The 26,075-nt window shown below is 37.0% G+C and overlaps 1 protein-coding gene across 3 annotated transcripts in view; it reads right to left on the minus strand.

The window, feature by feature from the left end:
* Positions 1 to 11,243: 11,243 nt before the first annotated feature.
* Positions 11,244 to 26,075, minus strand: part of MCEE (methylmalonyl-CoA epimerase) — a 28,174-nt gene continuing 13,342 nt past the window's right edge. Inside the window, exons 3-5 of one of the 3 annotated variants that reach the window (XM_043984320.1) lie at positions 13,718 to 13,793; positions 12,630 to 12,670; positions 11,244 to 12,072 (exon numbers count right to left, since the gene is read on the minus strand). In XM_043984320.1, the coding sequence (XP_043840255.1) occupies positions 11,953 to 12,072; positions 12,630 to 12,670; positions 13,718 to 13,793 (237 nt within the window). In that variant the 3' untranslated portion in view covers positions 11,244 to 11,952. Of the gene's footprint in view, positions 12,073 to 12,629; positions 12,671 to 13,595; positions 13,794 to 26,075 lie in introns of those variants that run through there. The other 2 variants (XM_043984322.1, XM_043984321.1) reach the window with 2 other exon arrangements.

The raw sequence follows: 26,075 nt of genomic DNA on the forward strand, positions 1-26,075 counted from the left end.
ATTGTACGTTCTTCAAGCTGCATTATGCATCACTTAATATTAATTACAAAGATCAATGGGAAAAAGTATCTTTGAGTGCTTCTAATAGAGAATCTTCTATGATCTTAACATATGTACGGAAGATATTTTGTTGGAAGCAAGCTTTTAAGGCTGTATTTCACTATAAAGCAGATACTTTGTTCATAATCAATAAACAGTAAACTTAGCAGGCTCTTGTAGATATCTTTTAGTCAATTGTTAATAATGTGGTCTGGTGTAGAAAGTCATCTGTGAAAGTCTTTCTATTACTTTTTCATACTTTCATCAAAGATAACCTTGATGAATAGAAATTTTTCATAAATTTTCATAAAGATTTTATAGAGATGAGAAAATAAGCAAATATGTTTGTAGTTTCTGACTTCCTCTCAGTCACCCTTTTTGAATAATAATACCATCTGCGATAGCTTTTCCCAGTTGTTTAGTATCTCCCTTTTGAATTCTTGAAAATCAATCTGTACTTTCCAAATTATGCTAAATATAGCTTATTTTTATCTGTACAAACTTGATCTGGTCCCCTTGCTTTTGCTGATTTCATTTTTTGTGATTTCCATTTAGTCATATAGCAATCTGGTTGTGTAATTTGAGTCCAAATGTAGTGCTATCACTACCAATGATGAAAATTGATTGTTATAGAAATGTCAAAAAATCAGTTCCACTTTTCCCTATTTTTTGTTCTTTTAGTTTAAACTGTTAATGCTCTTTAGATGATCTTATTGGTAGGATCTCTTAGAAAGCTTTCTGTAGATTTATTTTTTTCTTGTACTGCTTTTTTCTATTTTCTGAGGTAATGCTTTTCATAATCTTTTCTCATTCTACTCTCTCATGTTTTACAGGTGAGTTCATACTCTACTTTTGTTGGTGTCATGTCTCTCTGATTGGCAAGGGCATCAAATATTTTCTAGCTGATATGGTTTCTTGACTCTTTAGGTCTCTTCATCATGGTAACTGCTTTAGATTAAGCAAATTTTCATTAGAAATGGTGGAAACCAGGGCAGCTAGGTGGTGCAGTGGATAGAGCACTGGCCCTGGATTCAGGAGTGCCTGAGTTCAAATCCAGCCTCAGACACTTGACACTTACTAGCTGTGTGACCCTGGGCAAGTCACTTAATCCCAATTGCCTCACCAAAAAAAGAAAGAAAGAAAGAAAGAAAGAAATGGTGGGAACTAAAGTTGATACTTTTCACTTTATTCGTTTCCAAGATTTCAACATCAATAGTTTGTCCGAAGAAAGCAGGTTAGAGTTACTGTAATTGCATGCCACATCTCATTTTTACCTTTTCTTTTAATATGATATTGATTTTTACGTTTGCCTTGAGTAGTTAATGGTCTAGACATTTTCATACAGAGTGCTGTTATGAAAATAACTCTCATTTCTGTAACTACTTGTTTTCTCTCTTAAATTATAGTCACTTTTGCTTATTGTGCTGCTTTAGCCTTAAAAAAATCTTCATGATATAAAAAGCATAAATTTTCTGAGTAGTCTACAAAATTTTACATTTTTATTTCTTATTCTGAAACCTTGTTGTTGTTTTTCAGCATATTTTTCATTATCCTCCTGTGTCTACTTTTGCATTGATTCTGGATATATTTCAAGTATCAGACTATGTGACTTGGTTAAGAGGATCATATCCAATCTTTCATAGAATTACTGTACTTCTCCATACTCTGAAAATAGTATTGGTGAATAAAATGTGGTTATCTTCATGATGGTCTTTTTGTTTATGTCTGCTGCAAGTTGAGATCGACCAAGCATTCCACAAATAATGTTTATTACTGCCTTGATAGAACCAATTCCACATCTTTTTTTTTTTTCAAGAACCTGAAGGTCGTCCTTTAATTTAGTTTCAAGTTTTTTATATCATCTCGTTTGATTTATGGCAAGAAAGTCAACATTGTTATGGTTTAGCTCCTCTACAAGTATAGCAACTCTGGTCATTAGACAGACATCTCATATTTAAAATATCAACAGTTGAGCTCGATGTTTATTAACATTTTGAAAACTGCATAATTCTTTGCATTCTTAACTCCCTTTCCCACCATTCTACCTCTAACACTAGAGAAGCCAAAAGAAAGAAAGAAAAGACTTCAAACTGCATGTTCTGAAGGCCTCTTAAACCCAATATGACCTATAACTGAACTTATTTCCTCCTTTTCTAAAGCCTTATCTTTTCCAAACTTCCCTATTTCTGTTGAAAGTACCATCATCCTTCCAGTGTCTCAGAATAATAACCTTGGCATTATTCTAAATTTCTCACTCTCACCGCTTATATCCAATCAGTTACTATCTCTATCTCTCACAGTTCTTATATCTGACCCCTTTTCTCCACTCCCACTTAGTTGAGGCCCTTATTATTTCTAGCTCAGATTATTATTATTTTTTTAATTAATAAAGTATTTTATTTTTTTCCGTTACATGTAAAGATAATTCTCAACTTTTGTTTATACAAGCTTTACAATTTCAGATTTTTCTTCCTCCCCCCCTCCTTCCCCCCTCCCCTAGACAGCAAGTAATCTGATATAGGTTTTATACATATATATATACACATATATATACATATATATACATATATATATACATATATATACATATATATACATAATAACATTAATCCTATTTCTGCATTAGTCATGTTATAAGAGAAAAAATCAGAGCAATTATGAAAAACCTCAAAATAGAAAAAAACAACAGCATCAAAAATAAAAGAAATAGTATGGTTCGTTCAGCATCTATACTCCTCAGTTCTTTTTTTTTTCTTGGATTTGGAGATCCTCTTCTATGACCAGTTCCCTGGAACTCTTCTGTACCATTGCATTGGTGAGAAGAATATAGTCCATCACAGTAGATCAACACTCAATGTTGATGATACTGTGTACAATGTTCTTCTGTTTCTGCTCATCTCACTCATCATCAGCTCATTCAAGACCATCCAGGTTTCTCTGAACTCCTCCTGCTCATCATTTCTTACAGCACAATAGTATTCCATTGTATTCATATACCACAACTTGTCCAGCCATTCCCCAATTGATGGGCACCCCCTCAACTTCCAATTCCTTGCCACAATATAAAGAGCAGCTATAAATATTTTTGTACATGTGGGTCCCTTTCCCCTTTCCATGATTTCTTTGGGAAAGAGACCCAAAAGTGGTATTGCTGGGTCAAAGGGTATGCACAGCTTTATTGCCCTTTGGGCATAATTCCAAATTGCTCTCCAGAATGGTTGGATCAGTTCACAGCTCCACCAACAATGGATTAGTGTTCCAATTTTCCCACAGCTTCTCCAACATTTATTATTTTCCTTTTTTGTCATTTTAGCCAATCTGATAGGTGTCAGGTGGTACCTCAGAGTTGTTTTTATTTGCATCTCTCTAATCATTAGAGATTTAGTAGCTCAGATTATTATTACAAGGGCCTTATTAGTCTCCCTGACTCAGGTATCTCCCTTCTCCATATCATCCTATACACCAAAGTAATTTCCTTTAAATGCATATCTGATTATATGCTTTTGCTACTCAAACATCTCCAGTGTCTTCCTATTGCCTCTAGGATAAAAATATAAAGTCCTCTATTTAGCTTTTAAGCCCAGTGCAACCTAGGCCTAAGCTATCCTTCCAGCTTCATTGGACGTTACTCTCCTTCTTATAATCTGTGATCTTATCAAACTGGCCTTCTCTCTTCCTCACACATAAGATATCATCTCCCATTCCTTTGCACTCACTGTACCTCATGTCTAGAATGCACTCCCCTCCTTATCTCCAACTCACAGAGTTCCTCTTTTACTTTAAGGTTCATCTCAAGTACCATCTTCTTTATCTCTAGCACCTAGACCATTTCCTGGCACATAGTAAGCATCTTATAAATACTTATTGATTGATTTATTGATTTGAAGGCTAGAGGGTCATTCTTCACTTTTCTTTATTTCATCAGTTATGTCCAAAGAATTCATGGCCCAGAGGCCAATCCACTGGGGATCAGCCTATGTATATTTAGTTAAGCAAGTGAACATACAGCAGGGCAGTCTGTTACCAGAACTTGAAGCCTTTCCAATTTGGTAGACTCTGTTGAAGTTTTTTTTTCCATTCATATACCTATGAAAACTCAGAGTCACATTATTTTGAATAATATTTTATTTTTCCCCAGTTACATGTAAAAACAATTTTAAGCATTAATTTTAAAAAAATTGAGTTCCAAATCTTCTCTCTCCTTCCCTCACCTTCCCCCTCCCTGAGGCAGTAAGCAATTTGTTATAGATTATACATGTTCAATCATGCAAAACATATTACCATATTACTTGTGTTGTGAAAGAAGCAGACTGAAAGGGGGGAAAATGAGAAAAAATACAGAAAGTGAAAAATAGTATGCTTCCCTCTGCATTCAGACTTCAGTTCTTCCTCTGAAGGTGGCTAGCATTTTTCATTATGAGTCCTTTGGAACTGTCTTGGATCATTGTATTGCTAAGAATAGCTAAGTCATTCACAATTGATCATTGCACAGTTATGCTATTACAGTGTTCAACATTCTCCTGGTTCTGTTCACTTCACTTTGCAATATGATGAATATTTTGGTGGGCATATGATCGACATATTAATACAGCTAGAATAACATTTTTGTCAGCCACCCCAAAATATTGATTCATATTGAACTTTCAGTCCACTAAAATATATAGGTCTTTTCATATGAACTATAAATTGCCGACCAATATAGGATGAAGGGCAGAGTCCTTCATTAAAGTCTTGTCTATCATTTGGATTTCAATGATTAAAAAACAATACTCAATTTGACCAATAAACCAGTTCCAAATTCACTTAGCTGTAATATAGTTTAGCTTATATGTCTCCATTTAGTCAAAGATATCATGAGTAACTGTAAAAATACTTGCTGAAATCTGAATATGCTAGCAGAAAGAGTGATGTATTGGAAATCAGAGAATCAGCCCAGCCTCTCACTACTTATATTGCCTTGGACATGTTAATTAGCCTCTGTAGGCCTTGATTTCATCTATAAAATAAGAGCGTTGGACTAGATAATCTCTAAGGCCCCTTACACCTCTAAATCCTCTTACCTAGCTGGTTTTCTAGCAGTTGTTCTAGCAGTTCACCTTTAAATAGCACTTTAAAACTTACAAAGTGGTTTTCTCATAGCTATCCTTTAAGGCATATAATGGAAGAACTAGTATCCTCATTTTACATATGAAGAAGTTGGGGCTCAGTTTAAGTGATTTGCTCTTGGTCACAGGACTTAGGCTTAGTTTTCTTTCCTCTTTGTAGTGAAAAGGCAGTTTATATTATTTGTAAAGATAACGTAATAGTACACCACATTATATAGTATGTGGCACTTTGATGAATGTCATTTCTTCAGTGTAAGTACTTCTTACTCCACCAATACATATGTCAAATCCTCTACAATTCTTTATTCTATTTGAATCTTGACTATGTCTTTCCATAAACTATCCATGGATATTTACCTAATGCCTTTCCTGCATTTAAAAAAAAAGTATCTTGGGGCAGCTAGGTGGCGCAGTGGATAGAGCACCGGCCCTGGATTCAGGAGGACCTGAATTCAATTCAGCCTCAGACACTTGACACTTACTAGCTGTATGACCCTGGGCAAGTCACTTAACCCTCAATGTCCCACGCCGCCCCCCCCCAAAAAAAAAGTACCTCAGGGTTTCTTATGTATTATAAAACTGTCTACCTTTAGTCTTCAGTTTTTTACTATATAATTGGCTTATTTTTCTACCAATTTAAGTCCTTGATTGAATAGAAGTCATCATTGGTAACATACTATAGTCTACTTAGAAGTTCCAAGTCTTTCTATTGCCTTTTGGTCATTTATATTTTTCATTCTCCCCCAATTTTGGTCCATGATTTAAAAAATACTGCATTAAAAGAACATGAGTGCTTTTGCAGAATGCAGTGGTGTGGGATCTTTGAAAGTACTCTCCAGTTTCCCAAATGTGATCCAAGCTAATTTTCTCCTCCTATAATGATAAATATAGCAACCATACCAAAAATGAAATGTGGTTTGTTTGGCATTATTTGTTCTTAATAAACCTGTGCTGGTTCCAAATAATCATTCTTTCTTCTATTTAGGGCTTTGCAAGCCATTTAATAATCTATTTCGACATTTTGTCAGAAGTTTTTAAGAATCTACCATCTTCATCATTTTTTAAAAAATTGGGACTTGCTCATTTCCAGTCCAGTGACATTTCCTCCTTCCCTTTGATTACTAAAAGATCATGGATAGCATTCATACCTTCAGACTCTGAACTATGCTATCTGGACACATTTAGGGTACCTAGATACTTTTGTTGTTGTTCGTCATGTTCAACAAAGAGTGACCTCATTTGAGCTTTTCTTGAAAAAGATATTGGAATAGTTTGCTTCTCCAGCTCCTTTTAGAGATGAAGTAACTGAGGCAAACAGGGTTAAGTGACTTGCCCAGGGTCACACAGCTAGTTAGTGTCTGGCTACAATATTACTTGGAGTTTTCCTTTTGGGATCTCTTTCAGGAGGTGATTAGTGGATTCTTGCAATGACTATTTTTTCCTTTTGGTCTAAGACATTGGGGCAGTTTTCCTTGATAATGTTATGAAATATGCTGTCCAGGCTTTTAATTTTTTTAATCATGATCCTCAGGTAGTCCATTTATTCTTTTTTTTGTGGGGCAATGAGGGTTAAGTGACTTGCCTAAGGTCACACAGCTAGTGTCAAGTGTCTGAGGTCGGATTTGAATTCAGGTCCTCCTGAATCCAGGGCTGGTGCTTTATCCACTGTGCCACCTAGCTGCCCCCAGTCCTCTTATTCTTAAATTGTCCCTCCTAGATCTATTTTCCAGGTCTATTATTTTTCTTAAGAAGTATTTTATATTTTCTTCTACTTTTATATTCTTTTGATTCTACTTTACTTCTTCCTGTTGTCTCATTCAGTCATTAACTTCCATCTGCCCAATTCTGATTCTTAATGAATTATATTACCCAGTCAGCTTTTGCACCTCCTTTTCCATTTGTCCAATTATATTTTTAAGGCATTATTTTCTTTTGCCTAGCTATTGACTTTCTCTTGTATAACTTTCATTGCTTTTCCCAATTTTTCTTCTACCTCTCTTATTTGGTTTATAAAATCCTTTTTGAGCTCAACCAGGAGGGCTTTTAGATCGTGAGACCAATTCCTCTTCCCCCGTTAAGGTTTCATGTGTAGGCGTTTTGATATTGTCGTCCTCCTCTGAGTTTACGTTTTGGTCCTCCCTGTTACCATAGTGTTTTTCTATGGTGAGGGTTTTTTTCTGTTTTATATTCATATTTTAGTCTCTTCTGTGCCTTTTAAAGTTGAGCTCTGCTCCGGGGGTATGGTGTGCACTGTCCCAAGCTTCTTTAGCTGGAGCCAAGGGGCCCAGTCACTGGCTTTCTTCTCTGAGGCTTCAGTAGCTTACAGCTTGCTCACTGCACTGGAGCAGCCCAGCCTAGTGGGTCCTGTTGGGTAGCAGATACCCCAGTTGGCAGATTGCCTTCTGCATTGGAGCTGGGGGCCTCATAACTGGCCTGCTGTGCCACTAGCTTGCTGAGCTAAGACCGAGGGTCCTCAGCTGCTGATCTGTGCAGTGGCTAAGAGCCTTTTGCTGGCTTGCCCAGACACCCTCTACCCTTAGCTGTGTTCCCCTTTTACCAAGGTGAGACAGACAGGTCCTGAAGACCTTTTAGGTTATCGTAAACCAGAAGATTGTTTCACTCTATCTTTTTGTAGGTTCTGTAGCTCCAGAATCACTTTAGAGGCTTAATTTAACATTGTTCCTGAGGGAAATTTGGGAGAGCTCAGACAACTTCCTGGCTTCACTCTGCCATCTTGGCTCTACCTTTGGAACTCTGGTCACTTTAGCTAGTAAGTATCTGAAGCCAGATTTTAACTCAGAAAGATGAGACTATAGGTCTGGCACTCTATCCACTGTGCCACCTAGCCACTTTAGCTGCTTGCTTACTAATCTTCTAATTAATCTCGAGGCTGAAATCCCTCTTGATCCTTTTTTTGTTCTCTCTTTTTCAACATGAAGACTAGCCATCACATAGAAAAGGTAAGCAAAATAGGAGCTATGCAGTGCTACTTTCTTTCACTTGTAGCTACCATTCCATGCATTATAAAGACTAAATTGTATGAAGTACCTTCTTTGGGGCTATTACACAAAGCTACTACCCCAGTTTGAGGTCTGCAGTTTCACAACTATATCTCACAAGCCCCGCCTGGTGCATTTGTTCTTGCCAGTAGGCACAGCTCAAAGCAAAGGCAGTTACTGAGATGCCATCATAAAACAACAATAGTAACAAAACATTCTGCCTCATATACCTGGGACACACTTTCCTACAATTACACAGCAACAGTGGGAAGTGTGGGCACATACCTAAGGTACACAAGTAGAGAAGTACACATATAGGGAACATACTTAGCCCAAGCAACTCCCACCTCTAGCAATGCAGGCTCCAGCATCCCTCCCTTTCTTGTGGTGATCTCATGCAGTTACAAAGTGTTTTTCCTAGGTAGAGTGCTCAGCTGTGCTCCCTTGGCCTTTTGCCCTCAGCCGTTCAACTACTGATGGGCTTCCTTCTCAACTCACAGAGCTAATACTTTTCAGTGCTATTTACTGCCTCAACACTGAGTCTGCCCTCTGCTGAGTGCAGATATTAGTATCTCCTAGTAGGTAAGGAGCTCTTTTGCAAGATGCCATGACTAGAAGAGAGAAAAATTCCCTCCTCCTAGAAATGAGGATCCTTTCCCTTTTGAGGGAGATGTTATTGCATAGCTGATCCTCTTCTCTCCTTTCAGAAGTTACCTTCTTAGGAGCTGTCTCCTAACTTAACTCCTTAGAGTATATTTCAGTTTTGAAAGGACCATTAAGGATGCAGGCAATACTTGACCAACCAATAGCTGACTTCCCACTAATCACATCAGTTTTGATTAAAGTTCTTTACACTCGGGGCAGCTAGGTGGAGCAATGGATAGAACACCAGCCCTGGATTCAGGAGGACCTGAGTTCAAATCCGACCTCAGACCCTTGCAACGTACTAGCTGTGTGACCCTGGGCAAGTCACTTAACCCCAAATGCCTCACCAAAAAAAAAAGTTCTTTACACTTTCAAAGAGAAACAAAGTTAACTTTTCTTTACACTTTAAGATTTTTAAAGCCTCTTTTTATCTTCTATGAGTTTATTAGTGGAATTTGGGAAAAATCAGTTGATCAGAGATGTCCTGACAAATTCTCCCTTCCCTCCCCATAAGATCAGGAACTGTGGTATACAAACCAATCAATTACTGAGAACTGGCTCCAGACTAAATTAACTGAACTCCTCTGGGAGTGGGGCTCTGAGTCTCCCACATTCTCTACTAAAAAGGGAAAATTCTTGGGATAAAAAATAGTACCTATCCCCCCCACCACCACCACCAAAATAGTACCTATTATCCAGGAAGCAGGTCCAATGTGAACAGTACAATATCGCTAAAAAGATATCTATGGCTTTTCAGCATCAGAGACATGTTACCCCTCCAGATGTAAGTGCTGGCCACACATGTTCCTTGTGTGTCCTACCCTTTCAAATATTCCCTTCTTTCATTCTTCCTGCTGAAATTGTATTTGTGGGAGAGTGTGCCCCAAACTTGTAGATGAAATTTTTTTGTTGCTACTTTTTTTACTATTCTATCTCAAAAATGCCTTTGCTTTGAATTTTTTTAAAGTAGTACACTTCACTCTATCTGTATTTCTGAAAATCAGCTTCACCATATATTTTACCATATACTTCCATTTCCAATTTTCCATTTGAAAATATTGGCGAAAATTTTGCTTAGCTCTTACTATGTTTTCAAGTTTATCTCCTAGGACTTTCTTACTCTCTATTTCCCAGTTGTGGATGTTGCTTTCAAAATGTCAAAAAGTGAGTGAGCTCCTGAACTCATGACACAATCCCTCCAAAAAACATCCAAATAAGGTCACAGGAAAATGCCCGGAGCAGCAAAACTCACAGAAGAATGTGCTGAAATCATCTTCTAACCAAGAACGGCTTGGAAGTTCAGAAGGAGGGAGATGCTATGCTGATACAGGAGTCGGGCCCAACCCCATAGTCACCCTGACACAGATCCAGTCTCAGGAAGTCCTCACCCGAGAAGGAGACCCCCAGAGCCTCTGAATCAGCTGAAGCACCAGTGTCGTCTGGAACTAAGCTCACAGTCTGGTGAGTGGGCTGAGCCCTGGGCAGGGGAGAGACTACAGGGCTCTATGCTGGTGCTGAGGCAGAACTTGGATTTTACACCCCTACTGAGAACCAGGTGGTAGGCTCAAGTAGCAGAGGCCCAGGTGGGGAAGGGGCACAGGCTCGTCGGAGGTAACAACCACAACACACAAAGCTGGTTGATTGCCAAGTTGGTCTGGGATCATCTAGGACCAGGAAACAGGTCGGGCGAGAGAAGAATCTGATTCTCCTTAAATCATACCACCTGGGATGTCTTAAGCTTGGGATACTGCAGCCTGGAAACAGTGCCCCACTTTAAGGAGCTAAAAGTCTAGTAAAAGAAATGCAAGATGAGCTGACAGAGAAAGATGAGGACCATAGAAAGTTTCTTCAGTAACAAGGAAGACCGAGGGGCACCCTCAGAGGAAGATGTCAACATCAGGGCCCCTATATCTAAAGCTTCCAAGAAAAATACAAATTGGTCTCAGGCCATAGAGGTGCTCAAAAAGGACTTTGAAGACAAAATATCAAAAAGTCAAGGATCTGTGACATCTTTGGTATGAGAATTCTCTCCATTTAAACAAATGACAGTTCACCTACAACTTATTGGATAAGCCTTAATGAGTTGCCAGAAACTCACAGAGAGAGTGAGTGATTTACGCATGGTTATACAACTAGTAAATCTAAGAGATATATTTGAACTTAAGTCTTCCTAACTCTAAACCCAGTAGTATATTCACTGAACCAAGCTGACTCTCTTTAAAAAGTATATTAAACAGGGCAGCTAGGTGGCGCAGTGGACAGAGCACCGGCCCTGGATTCAGGAGGACCTGAGTTCAAATCCAGCCTCAGACACTTAACACTAGCTGTGTGACCCTGGGTAAGTCACTTAACCCCAATTGCCTCACTTAAAAAAAAAAAAGAGTATATTAAACAAGACTCAGGGTCACCTTCATACTATGTTGAGAAATTAGAATGAATTTGTCAGACATGGATATGTAGTAGAAGAAAACAATCACTTTATTACAAATAGAAGGCATGTTACATTCACAAGATTAAAATATGAGAGGCATAAAAGGTATATTCAACAAGAAAAGAAAGGATAAAATATATGAAACAGGGCCAAAGGTGGCAAAACTTTAGGTAAGCCAGAGACACAGAACAAAAATACTTTGCTTGATAAATTCATCTGGTTTTTCCTTATTAAAGGTTAAGGATTTGGAGTAAAATTTTTCCTTATGTTATTGTTTTAATTGACAGTTATTAAATTTATGATTGTAGTGAATATTTTAGAAATAGTCTCCTAATTCTCACTAGCAATGATAGGTAAGGTCTCCAGAGGACAGTTGCTATATATACTCTCAAGGATCCAGGGGGAGTATCAAGTCATGAGTGTACATGGATGTGCTTCTTTCCATAATTATTAGTTGATATCAATTAATCAGACTTTATTAGTAGTTACAAACAGGTATTTACTTCAGTGGTAGAGATGATACAAAATATCCCCGCCAAAGGCCTGTGATAATAGTTTACTTTTTCCTAACAGTATATAGAGTCTGGAGGAAAGTGATCTCATGCTTGCAGATCTTATGGGACAAAGGGAAAAGTCCTGGAAGTCCTTTTGCTGTAAGTCCTTAAGATATTCACTTTAGCATTAGTGTTTTCTTGCTGAATTCCTTGTAGAGCCTTGAATATGCTTTTTCTCATCAAGTGCAAATTATCTTTGGCACCTGCTGCAGACACACTGCTGGTAATCTGGGAATGCTGTTAGGATGCTGATTAAAAGTCCTAATTCTCTCATTATCAGAAGTCCAGAAGGTTCTCTTCTAGTCATATGGGGAAGAAGGAAGGAAGACAAAGGCCAAGGCATGCTTCTCTCTCCCAAGAGACCCCCTGCTTATGGCTTGGCTGGAAAACTCCTACCTTAAACTACTAAATGCTTTAAACAAAACAAAATGAAAACAAAAAACCAAAAACAAACCTCAAGTCCCAACTGGATCACTATTCTAAAGATTACCCTCAGGGTTTGACCAAGTTTCCCCAAACAATCCAAACATGCTTCCTGTACAACATCATTCTAGTTCATCCAATGGTTTTCAAAGATATCTAGTGATCAAGGACTGTTTCCTCACTTAGTCTAAAGCTTATGATGGATTAATTCAGTAAGAAGTGTTCTTATCTGGTTAAAATATGAGGGAATATACCATCTTGACACTTTAAGTGGGATGAGATAACTTAATTTACTCAATTGCTCTGCCCTTTATGCAATACATTTTTTCAAAAGTATATTCATGGGGCAGCTAGGTGGCGCAGTGGATAAAGCACCGGCCCTGGATTCAGGAGTACCTTAGTTCAAATCCGGCCTCAGACACTTGACACTTACCAGCTGTGTGACCCTGGGCAAGTCACTTAACCCCCATTGCCCTGCAAAAAAAAAAAAAAAAAAAAAAGTATATTCATGTGTGTTTCCCCAATTAGAATGTAAACTCTGCAAATGAGGGGTTTTCATTTGTTCTGTATGCCTCCAGAGGTCCAATAATCAGTACTCCATTTAATCTATATTATTAACAAACTGACCTATTCATGGACCTGCCCAGCAACAGATTCAATCATCTGTTTATTTACCTGTTCAAACTTTCACATATGCTTCCATTCTCCTGTTCTAATGTTCCAACAACCAAAACAGGCTGATCCCAAGTAGTCTGCTCTGCATATGAGTTGGTCCCAAACTATCTAGAAAGCTTTAATTTGAAAGCTTAGTTTAAAAGAAAAACTTGTTCCCAAATAGCTTGCAGAGCAGCTTGACTGTCATAAACATTTAGCCATCTACATCTACATCAAGATGTCAATGCACTCACTGCTTTGGGGGCTAATCTTTCCATATGGAGAGCACACATTCTACTCTAAGCACACACTTCTCTGGCATAACTGGCATACAGTGTTCAAGAAGTATTCATACCATTTTAAAGATATGGATAAATTTATTTCCATAAACATAATTTTTGCAATTTTATTAATGGTTTGAATAACCAATGTTTCCCCATGGATCATGGAAAAGTAAAAGTAAATGTGTTTTTATTATTTTATCCATTTAATCTTCTGTCAGTTTGATGATTGAACTTTTGGGGGGTGGGGCGAGGCAATGAGGGTTAAGTGACTTTCCCAGGGTCACACAGCTAGTAAGTGTCAAGTGTCTGAGGCTGGATTTGAACTCAGATCCTCCTGAATCCAAGGCTGGTGCTTTATCCATTGTGCCACCTAGCTGCTGCCCCCCCCTTTTTTTGGATGATTGAACTTTTAAAACAAGGCATAACTCAGGATTTGAACAAAGATCAAACACAAAGTAATATTTCATAGAGAATTCTTTCATTATTAAATTTTTCACAACTTTAGATCAAGCTTGTTCAAGTTCTACAAGGACTCCACCACAATCTTTAGGATGAAGAAAAATGACTGGTTTGCCATGTGCACCTATTTTAGCCTTGTCACTCAGAATACGGATCTTCTTTTGCTTTAAATCTGTCACAGCTGCTTCTATGTCATCCACCTTGTGAAAAGAAAAAAAATATATATGTTTAGGCACAAATCCTGATGCTGAGATGATCCTTAAGAGATCATTTAAACCAGTAATATCAAACTCAAACAGAAACAACGGCCATTAAATCATACATAAGGATCCCTGTGGGCCACATATTTACTTAGTTTTAAAATGTAATGCTCTATACGTTTTATTGTATTTTTTTTGTTAAATATTTCCCAATTATATTTTAATCTGGGTTCCACTCATTGTAGGCTGCATGTGGCCTGTGGGCTGTATTCTAAACTATATCCTGTCTTCAGTTAGGACTACACTTAAACCATCTGAAACACATTAGAATCTTACTTTTAAAGATTTCCAGGGAAGGAGATTGCTGAAATTCCCTTTGTAAGAAACTGCAATATTTAAGAAATCTCCTGGGTAAATTGTATGGATTGAACTAGATGGCCACTGAGGCCACTTACATCTCTCAGATTCTGTGAAATTCTTTTCTACTTTCCACATTTATCTTTCAGACTAAAAAAAAGCTGGGTACCATCCTGAGTGTAAAACCTTCATCTGTCAATAGAAAGAAAGCCTTTAGTTGCTTTCAACAAGTTCCAGTCACCAGGCCTGGATAAATCAATACCCATGGGTATTGAAAGAACTTGAAGGTGTGAATGCTGAGCCACTGCCAGTGATCTCTGAAAAATCTTATAAGAACAGGAGAAGTGCCACAAAACTGAGAAGTGCAAATGTCCCCATGCTCCATAAAGGGAAGCGGGTGGAGTTCTCAAACTATAAACCTTTGACATTTACTTTCATCCCTAGCAACATTCTTGAGCATATTAAAGTGATGAACTGTGACTATTTAAAAAGGGAGAGTCAGCATTGCCTTGCTTCATTTATGGAGAGAATGTCAATATCAGTATGGTTCAGTTCCTACAGTAGTATTCCTATTTGCTTTGAACAGTGATCCCATACTTAGAATACTAAGACTTAAATTAATTAAATTAATACTTATAAACTGTTTGAAAAGGTTGTGATTCTAGGAAATATCTTTGACCTTTTTCTACTGCTCTGCCACATTCACTGTAGAAGCAGAAGCAGAAGCAGAGGACGGAGGACCTTTTTGTATTTTATTTTATGGGCTGTCTTGGCTAGAGAACTCATTACCTGATGACCAGCCTACTGGTGATAAGCTTCTTTGGAATAGGATCTTATATTGTATTTTTAGAGAGACAGGATTCAAAATGAAGAAATGTTAGTCTGGGGCAGCTTGGTAGTATACTAGATAGAGTGCTGGGTCTGGAGTCAGAAAGATCTAAGTTCAAATCCAGTCACAGATAGCAGTAACAGGAAAAGAAAGGCAATTTGACAAAAACTACTGGGAAAACTGAACAGCATCTAGCAGAAATTAGGTTTAGACCAACATCTCACACTACATACCAAGACAAATTTTAAATTAATACATGACCTAGGGCAGCTAGGTGGCACAGTGGATAAAGCACTGGCCTTGGATTCAGGAGGACCTGAGTTCAAGTCCAGCCTCAGACACTTGACTCTTACTAGCTGTGTGACCCTGGGCAAGTCACTTAACCCTAATTGCCCTGTAAAGAAAAATACATGACCTAAATATAAAAGGTTATAACATAAACAAAGAATGAGTGCAAAGAAGAAATTACCTTTTAGATCTATGGATAGGGGAAGAGTTCATGACTAAATAAGCAATAGAGAGGCTTACTCAAATTAAAATGTTCAATTTTGACTATAAATATTTAAAAAGTTTTTGTATAAGTAACCGTAATATAGTTAAAAGCAGAAGGTAAACTGGTAAATGGGGAAAAATCTTTGTAACAAGTTTCTCTGATAAAGGCCTCATATCCAAGATATATAAGAAATTCATTCAAATTTATAAGACTAAGCCATTCCCCACAATAAATAAAATGTTCACAGATAGGAACATGTAATTTTGAAAAGAAGAAATCTGACCTATAAGCAAGCAAGTTTAAAAAATTATCTAAATCACTAATATTTAGGGAAATGAAAATCAAAGCAACTCTGAGGTTCCACCTATAATCATCAGACTGGCAAAGATGACAAAAAAAGGAAAATGACAAATGTTGGAGGACGAAGGGAAAACAAGCACATTACTACACTATTGGCACAGTTGTGAACTGGTTTAGCCATTCTGGAAAGCAATTTGGAACTATGTCCCCAAAGTTACTAAAAGGTGAATACCCTTTCACCCAGCTATACTAGTACTATACCACCACTTGGCCCAATAACCCAAAAAGATCAGAGGAAAGAAAAAAAAATCTTTATGTATCAAAATAGTTACAGCAGTTCTTTTCATAGTAGCCAAACACTGGGAACTAATGAGCTACCCTACTAATAGGAAATGGCTAAACAAAATATGATGTCATATTAGTGTGTCAAAAGAAATGACAAAATGGAGTTTCAGAAGAAACTGGGAAGCCCTTTATGAAATGATGCAGAGTGAAGTGAGCAGAACTAGGAGAATACTTTTTACAACGACAACAGTATTGTAGGGGGAAAACATGAAAAAAAATTTTTGAAAGACTTTAGTACTCATATCAATGCAATAATAAATCACAAGTCCAGAGCACTAAAGATGAAATACTTACTTTTTGCCAGAGAAGCTATGAACTTAAAAATGTGGAGACACATATACATTTTCAGGCATGGCCAATGTGAAAATTTGTTTTGCTGTACTATGCAAGGTTATACAAATTTTCCTTTTGTTTCCTTTTTTTTTTTTTTGGAAAAAGAGTCATTTCAATTTAGGGATGATGCTAGAATTCAGGCTGCAAAGGATTAAAAAGAGAAAAAAAGAGGAGAGGAAGTGGAGGTTAAAAAAATAGCTTTTTTCTAGAAGTTTGACTTGGAAGAGTAAATATGATCATTTGACAGAATGGTAGAGTTTGGTGAGGGTGTTTTAAAGATGGGGGAGACTTCAACATGTTTATAGGCAGGGAGGAAGGAACCAGTAGATAGGAAAGAGAGAGAAAAGGAAAGAGAGGATGGATGTGTGAGGAGGCAATCTGTTGGAGAAAGTAGAAGATGGGATTAAAGGAATGTATACAGAAGCCCACTTCTTTAGTAGAAAGAGTAAAAGAGGAGAGAATGGGGCATGATGTCAAGAGGCTTGATCTATAGAGGAGGAAAGAAGAGGGAGTTCACAGAAAATGGTTGTTATTTCACCAGTAAAGTATGAGGTCAGGCCCTTAACTATGAGACTAGTGGAGAGAAGAGACAGTGTAGGAGGTTTAAGGAGAAAAGAAAAGGTCTTGAACAGTTACCATGAGGAGTAGGATAGAAAATAAGGAAAGAAAAAAAGTACTGATTTGCTAAAGTGAGTAGCCAATTGAGATTAGATAACATAAACTCATATTCAACAAGCAGTTCAACATAATCCTTAAGACAAGGCAGTGATTCCTTCATATACCAATTTAGAAAAAAATCTTAATTATCTAACACCCTCAAAAAATAAATAATTTGGGGTAGCTGTTCTGAAGATGGTCAAGGTTTTACCCTTTTAAATCTTAATTATTTTTATTTATTTTTAATGATTTTAGATGAAAATATTTTTAAATGTTTTCCTTAGGCCTTTATAAAAAAACTTCATTATGAATATATGCTGTCTGTATACAGTCCTCAATGTACCCCCAAATTCTGCGTTTTCTGAATTTTTATATATTGTTGGGTCTGCTTTTAGTTTAGTTTTTTAAAATATACTCCTTTGATGTCATTTACAAATTCTCAGTGTTTATCCAATCTGTTGCTTTTAATCTGCTGTGGGTTTCCGAAACCTATGTCAGTTAGGGTCCCTAGACAGGTAGACTAGATTCAATATTGGAAGGTTCTTTCTATTAAGACTCTCTAAAGCTTGTTATTCTCACCCAGAAATCTCCCTTGAGAATAACAGAACCTGACTCATATTCCTTGAAAGACCCTTCAGCTCCCTGAAAGCAGCAGGCTTCCAAAGCAAGAAACATAGAATAGTCTTATTATAAGAATATAAAGAAAGGAAAAGGGATTACCATGCAAACCCTTCTAGCAAGAATTAGAATTCAAGTTCATGATTACGAAATGAAAGAGGCGAAAGGCTTACATTCATATATCATAAATACTTTCTTCAAGAAGATAGAAGGCACTGGATATGATGAATTTTAAACACACAAAAAAATTGAAATTGATTATATCTTAACAGACAGAAAACAGCTGGTTACTAATGTGGGAGTAATTTCTGAATCTGCCTTCTTATGTAGTCAAACCATGGACTAGCTACTCAAAGGTAAAAATTAACATTAAATTAAAAGAAAGAATAACAATAAGTAGATATGGCATGCAATCACAATAGCTTCACGAAGCTATTGTGAATAAAATTTGACTCTGAAAAATGAGGAATGGATAGACATTGATCCTGATTATCATTATTTCTTAGAGAATTTGATGTAAAGTAGTTGCTAAAATAAAAAAAAAAACACACAATACTAAGTAAGCATTATTAAGGGCCTATATGAAATGCTAGGATTCAAAGACAAAAGAGCCCAGAAACCATCTCAGCCAACAAACATCATTTACAAACTAGGAAAGAACTTTTGGAAATGGGTGGGGGAGTTTACAGAGTTTAAATAAGTCCTTTCAATATTTATTAGTTATTCTTTAGAAATAGGGAAAATTTATAAAAAGAAGGTATAAAAGGGAGATCAGAAATAATGTATGCTAAAAGTCTGATTAAAGCTGAGGTTAAGAGGGATAGGGAGGAAAGCATGTAATAACTAGATTGTAAATGTTCTTTCTTTTTTCACATGTGCACATGAAAGGAAACAGCAAAACAAAGTCAAGGGCATTTTGTGTCTTTTTAAAGGGTAAACTTCAGTGAAAGGCCTGGATCCCCTTTCCAGTACTAGCTAGATAGCATCTACATGTGTTAAATTTATCACTAAGAAAGAATATGTTAATTTCATTCATGAGGTTATTTCAGCACAGAGACCTATTTCTATAGAAAATCCTAATTGGCCAGATTATCTACCCCCGCCCCCCCCCCCCCCCGCGTCCCCCCCCCCCCCTACCACAACTGAAGGTTGTCAAATCATAAAGTATTGCTAAGGGTAGTAGAGGTTTTCTTGTCAGCACTGACAAATTGGTAGTACCTAGGAGAAATAGAGAAATTAAAGGGACAGTTTCAGAGAAACCTGTGAAGACTTAGATGAACTGATGAGGAGTGACATGAGCAGACCAGAATAATTTACACAATAATAAGACTGTAAAAAATAGTTTTGTAAGACTTAAGAGCTCTGATCAATGCATGGAACAACCACATGTCCATAGGACTGACCTTAAAGCATACTACTCACTGCAAGTTTTGTGGATGTTTTTATATCTGGGCAGGTATGGCTGACACTACCTTCTTGCCTTCCCTAGATTAATTGGAGCTAGACAATATCATTCTTAAAGGAATCTACTGTCACTAAACAGCAATAAACAACATTTTGGAGGACAATCCTTTAGTCAGCTGTGCAGCCATCCAATAGTAGTATAATACAAACCACACACATGTACGTCATTGCTAAGAATTCCATATAGGATGGAATCAAAAGTCTTATTCAAAGTCCATGTATATTATACTGTCATATCTACATGTCATGTAACTATCACAGAAGGAAATTAATTTGGTTGGACATATTTTGTGAAAATAAAATCATCCTGTTGTGTTGCCTTTTCTTTCCTAGATTTTTGTAAATCGACTTATGAAGTATTCTGTATCTTCTCAGGAACTTAAGGTAAAGTTCTGATTGAACTTTACTGTAATCATTGTTGTTCCTTTTTTAAAAGATGGGTACTACAATTATTCATTTCTAGGCCTCAGGCACTTTTGTCTTGGAAGAGCTCTCTGTGTTGTGAGTGAGATTTCCCCCATCCCTTAGTTATAAGAGACTCACAATAGTTATAAGTGATTGGATTAAGATAATAATCAATATGTTAACTAAAAAATTGTGATTTATTATATTTAGATATTATTTATATATAGATTACATAAGGTAAAAAGGTTAAGTCTTTCCTCATATTCCTAATTTTCCAATGTCAAGCATTAGGTAATATCACAAGATCTCATAGTCAGCAATGCTATATTTTAATAATCACAAGTGACATACTTTTCTATAAAGAGTTCACGCTGCTGACCAGTGGCCTGACAATGACCCACCCTATTGTTATCATAATGCTGACATTTATGGTCATTTAGGTAGTTCCTCATATTTTCTAAGAATATGTTTTAATTTTAGAAGCACAACTAATAATAAAATGCCATACAAGTGTAAATTTTGAAGGGTATATAAACCCATGGATTTTGTAATTCTGGGTCTTTCAGGTCCAACGTCTGGATGACCGCCTTTATTGGGAGACTAAAACTCTCTCAATAAACCTATTGGCTTTGTTGGGGGACTAACCCTCTCTCAATAAACCTATTTGCTTCAGCCTGGAAACTTTGTTGTTTTTGTTCTTCCGTCAGACTTAAAAATTTTCCCGACAGGGTGTGTGTTTATATTGTTTGGGTGCTTTACTTTCTTCGACTCATTATGAGAGAATGTGTTTTCTTTATATTCCTCTGATTTCTGCCTTTGAGGTTTCTATAGTTTTAGGTTTAGCCAAACAGATTTCATGCTGTCCTTTATGTACCTATCATTATTGCAACTTATTTTTGTACACACAATAGAATGTTTGGGAGGCATTCAACCATCATAGAATTCTTTGCCTTGTAGAAGCTGTATCTTCACACCTGCTCACTGCATCTCTCCTGCTAGTGCCCTAGTTTTCCTGAATTGAACTGTCATTAAATTTGTTTTCTTTTTCTCCTTTTTTGAAAAGGGATCCTAAATTCTTTTATCTTATGTTTAATCTATTAAGGTTTCAATTCACCTTTAAATAAATCTTCAACTAATTCTTCCCTATTAAAAACTCCATTTAAGGGGAAGCTAGGTGGTTCAGGGGATAAAGCACCTGCCCTGGATTCAGGAAGACTTGAGTTCAAATCTGGTCTCAGAAACTTGACACTTACTAGCTATGTGACCCTGGGCAAGTCACTTAATCCCCATTGCCCTGCCAAAAAAAACCCCAAAAACCAAAAACCAAAAGTAGTCAAAACCTCCATTTACTACTTTGCTTCCTGTGCATAGGTTACCCCCAAATATTCCAAGGACTTGTTTGGTTAGCAAATATTTTGGCTATGCTAATGTTAGCTCCAATGAACCCCTTTTAAAAATATTTATAAGACATGAATTTAATAACCAATTACAGAATTTTGCTGGATATTGCCATCAAGTTCATTGGTTGGTGGTTTCTAGTTAGTCAGTCAATAAGCATTTATTAATCATCTACTATGTCCTAGGTACTGTGCTAAATGCTGGGGATTTTTTTAAAAAATAGACAAAAGAAAGCCCCTGCCCTCAACTAGTGCACAATCTCATTGGGGAGACAACAAGCAAACAAATATTTACAAAAAGCAATATAACAGAAGGAAAGCACTAGAGTTGAAAAGGGTTGGGAACGACTTCCTATAGAAGATGGAGTCTTAGGTGAGACCTGAAGGAAGCCATGGAAGCCAAGAGATGGAAATGAGGAGGGAATCTACCTTTTACCCATCTCTGAGTACTGGAGCATTTGTCTGTATCCAGTTTTCTGGCACATTTATTTCCCATTCTCCCCTGGGATAATCACATCTTCAAGTTCTTTCAGTACTTTGGGATGTGATTCATCTGGGCTTGTAGACTTAAATTTATTTAAAAGTGCCATGTGTGTTTCTATTATTTTGGACCTGAATTACTTCTTTACTATGGTTCCTTCTATCCTGTCCAATTTGAAGAACATGCTTTCCCTTGGGAAACAAAGATTGGCACAGAATTTAAGGACCTTTGCTTTCTGCCATTACATTGAGTCTATTGCTTTCTAATTCTTGCTGTCTGAAAGCTATTCCTCAAATGGAATACAATTTATAAAATCTTTTTTTTTTCCCTTAGCTATTTTTCATGAACTTCCACTTATTCTGGATATTTGTTCAACCACCTTAAGAATTAGTCCATGTAGCATTATTCTTAAAAGTTTATGTAATTCTTTTATGTTAGTCTTAGGTGTTCCTCAGCCATCTTTTGTAGAAAGAAGTATTTAAGTTTCTTTGATGACAGTCAAAAGACTACTTTTTTACTTCTCTGACATAGTTTATGATTACGGAGTCGGAATTTTGGTTCTTAATACTACTTATCTTTTAAGCTGTACTCACTTGTATACTCTCAGGATATGGAACCATACTTATTTAAACTTTAAAATGCTTTCCTAAATCCCAAAGTAATATCCCATCTATCTTCTGCATCCTCTCCTCTCTAGATTACAAACTACAAAATCATGTTATCATTTGTTTCCAAGACTCCTATCACTTGCACATCAAACCAATTCTTCCTTCTTAATCAGAATTAAGTTCTAAATAGTGGTTTCTCTCTTCACCTTCTGAGAGATTAAGTTATTGTCAAGACTAGTCAAGAATTTAGAAGATGCTCTGGTTTCAGCAGAACGAAATTGTCTGCAGATATTAAAATAATTTACATTTTTAAACATTTTCTAAATATAGCAATGCGGCCTGTGGAATGACAGAAATGGGAAGATGGAAGGAAGAAAGGTTGAGACTAGAGCTGGGAGCCAGGGAAAATAGTCAGGAAGGGACCCACCCAAACTCAGCATGGTTGCCCCATAAGCCCAGGGTGGGGATGCTGTGGTCTTGTATAAGGGAGCCAGAGCTCTGGGGGCGGGGCTCTGGACTGGAATCTAAGGGGAGGATGTTGGCAGAGGGCTGCAGATAAGGAGTGAGGAGTGGGGCAGCTAGGTGGCACAGTGGATAGAGCACAGGCCCTGGATTCAGGAGGACCTGAGTTCAAATCTGGTCTCAGACACTTGACACTTAGTAGCTGTGTGACCCTGGGCAAGTCACTTAACCCCAATTGCCTCACAAAAGAAAAAGAAAAAAAAAGAGTGAGGAGTGGTGGGGGGGGGGGGCTAAGGGTAGGGTCTGTGCAAGTTGTGGGAAGGCACTTACTGAGTATAATGAGAATGCCCAGAACAAACATGATGGTGGCCAGAGTAAGTCCCACGGTACGAACAGTGTCATAATCTGACTTTTGGTACCTCAAATACTCAAAATAGCACTAAATTCAAAAGTGGAAGGAAGACAGGAAGGAAAAAGAGGGCACCTGAGGAAGGCCTTCAATTGAGGAAAAGATTACAAGTAGAAAAGATAGGAGAATGAATGGAGCATATGACACAATCTGAATGAAGGCCCAAAGGTGGGAAATGGTGACATTAGTCTGAGGAAGAGTACATGATTTAATTTGAATATAGAGTAGGGTATCTGAAGGGGAGCAGTGTGACAGAAGGCTTGAAAGATAGGTGGAAGTTAGATTGTGATGGGTCTAAAATGCTATGGTTAAGAAATTTTTATTTTAGTAGAAAATTGGCAGCTTTTGAAGGTTTTTGGGAAGAAGTGATATCATCAAAGCTCTGCTTGAGGAAAATTACTATAGTAGTGATGAGTGGGAAGTTTGGGAACAGACTAACAGCTTGAAGAACTGGTAGGGCTTATGGCAATCATCAGGGAGACATAATGAGAACCTCAAATGAACAAATGCAGTTGATTGAACTGTGTTTTTTTTCTGATGGGTGGCTCTGGCATTTCAAAGCAAGGTATAGTAATAAATACAGCAAGTAAAACAAAAAACAAGCCATAAAACTAAAAAGAAATTCAAAGCTATTTTCAGAAAATAATTTCTGAATATCCCTTTAATGGAAAAAATGGAGAACAGCCAGTGAAAACACCCAGAGTCAGAAGATGGCATGTTTTATTTGGAAGAACAGCAAGGAGGTCAGAAGAGCACAGACTCTGGATTGCAGAATCTATGGAACGGGATGGGGAATAGGAGGCAGGGCAGAAGGTATAAGGTGTAAGATGTTGGGGGAAACAGGTTATAAAGGGCTTTGAAAATCAAACAAGTTATAGGCACCTGTAGAAAACTGAGACAAAGAGAGATTAAGTGACTTGCCCAAGGTCACACAGCTAATAAGTGTCTGAGACTAGAATTGAATTTAGAGGTCTTTCTAACTCCAGGCCTAGTGCTCTATCTACTGCACCACCTAGCTGCCTCTGATAGTGAGTTAGCTGGGGAAGTGTAAAAGGATTGCCATGCAGCAGTGAGGGTCCATTTGAAGTTCTGTGGCATGAATTTGTACTGGACCCAGTCAGCATGGTTTGATGATTTTTCTCCACTTTGACTCAGAAGCACATGTGAAAGAGAGAAGGCAGTAGATGGTGAGAGTGATCCAAGGCTGAGAGGCTTGGTAGAGCATGATCAGCAATATGAGAAGAGGGTAAGGAGTTTAACAGATGAGGTCATTGTAGAAATGAATTGGTTCGGGGCAGCTAGGTGGCACAGTGGATAGAGCACCAGCCCTGGAGTCAGGAGTACGTGAGTTCAAATCTGGCCTCAGACACTTAACACTTACCAGCTGTGTGACCCTGGGCAAGTCACTTAACCCCAATTGCCTCACTAAAAAACCAAAACCAACCAAACAAACAAACAAGAAATGAATTAGTTCACTGAATCAAGAAGAAGGAAGAAAGTTTAGCTAGTGGAAAGGTGATGGTCTAGGACAGAAACGAGAGACTAAAGGACTGAAGGTTAAGATCATTTCAAAACTACATGCTTATCTAAAAACAGCAAAGCTAGTCTGTTTCCAGATTCAACTAAACATTTATTATGTACCTTGTATGCTAGGTGCTAAGGTTACAAAGATGAAAAGGACATAGTTTCTGCCCTCTAAGAGTAGAATTGATCCTGAGGAAGCTGGCTTACCATCTTGTAATAATTTTGCCATGTTCCAACTTGCCAATGGTATTTCTCAATTCAATCAGTTCATTGGTGAAGAAAAAGTTTAAGAAAAGTGTTCTATACTCAACTTTGCTTCTGGCTAATGTGATCCATTGATTACTTTAATAGTCTTTACCTCAATTTCTCTATCTGCAAAATGAAGAAATTTATCTTTTCCTCCATAGGAATATTGTAAGGAATTGAGATAATGTCTATAAAGTATCTATCAAGTATTAGATTTTTTAAAAACTGTGTTGAGCACTATCTCTAATATTGTTAAGGAGTATTAGATAATATTATATTATATACCAATCTAATATGCTAAGGAATATTATATAATACTGAGGTATTAAGTAAATGGGTCTTTCTAGTACTATAGATCTGGAATCTTCAAACTTCTTTAAGAGCACTACATTTAAAAAAAAAGGGGGGGGGCGCAGCTAGGTGGTGCAGTGGATAAAGCACCGGCCCTGGAGTCAGGAGTACCTGAGTTCAAATCCAGCCTCAGACACTTGACACTTACTAGCTGTGTGACCATGGGCAAGTCACTTAACCCCAATTGCCCAGCCAAAAAAAAAAAAAAAGAGCACTATATTTTTTTTAAAAAAGAGCACTGCATACACACACACACACACATACACACACAAAATACATGTTCACAAATTATATAGATCTGTACTACTATACTAATAAACTAAAAGTCATGAAATCAAGATGAAATAAACAATTTAAAATTTTATTTTAAATAAAATTATTTTTATTTAATTTTTTTATTTCTTAAGAGTTAAAACATTGTTTTGTTCTCCAAAAGAGCAATGTAATTGAATATCCTACATTATTTTTGAGATCTTTGTTTATTGCTTCATGATAGTGACTAAAGAGCCTGGTTCTAAGTTTTAATATTTTCTTTCCTTGGTCCTATGAATTGTCTGGCACATGCTATGGAGTGGTGATACCCCACTTTGGAAATCATTGTTCTTGACCTTTAAAAATTTATAGATATCTGCTTTATTATTTCCCTGACAGGGTCTCAGATAGACACATTATAGTGAATAATGTTTTAGTTTATTAATATCCAGAGGATATAAATTCATTTTTATTACAAGAAAACACTATATGTATAAGAAACTGAAAGTCTTGAAGACAGAATGAACTAAATGGAAATAACTAGAGCTTATTTCTAGAAACTTTAGTTACTCAATTAACTTCTTAACATCGCCATGACATACACATTCCTCTACCTTACTCACAGGGGTATTAAAAGACTTAATTAATGATTGTAATGAGTTTTGAACTCCTGGGATGTGTTTCTAATACAATTTAAAAGTTCCTTCACTCATCTATTGACCTTAATCTTGATCTGCAGTTCTTTTTCTAA

This window comes from Dromiciops gliroides, chromosome 2, assembly GCF_019393635.1.
Source record: "Dromiciops gliroides isolate mDroGli1 chromosome 2, mDroGli1.pri, whole genome shotgun sequence".
Taxonomy (NCBI): Eukaryota; Metazoa; Chordata; class Mammalia; order Microbiotheria; family Microbiotheriidae; genus Dromiciops; species Dromiciops gliroides.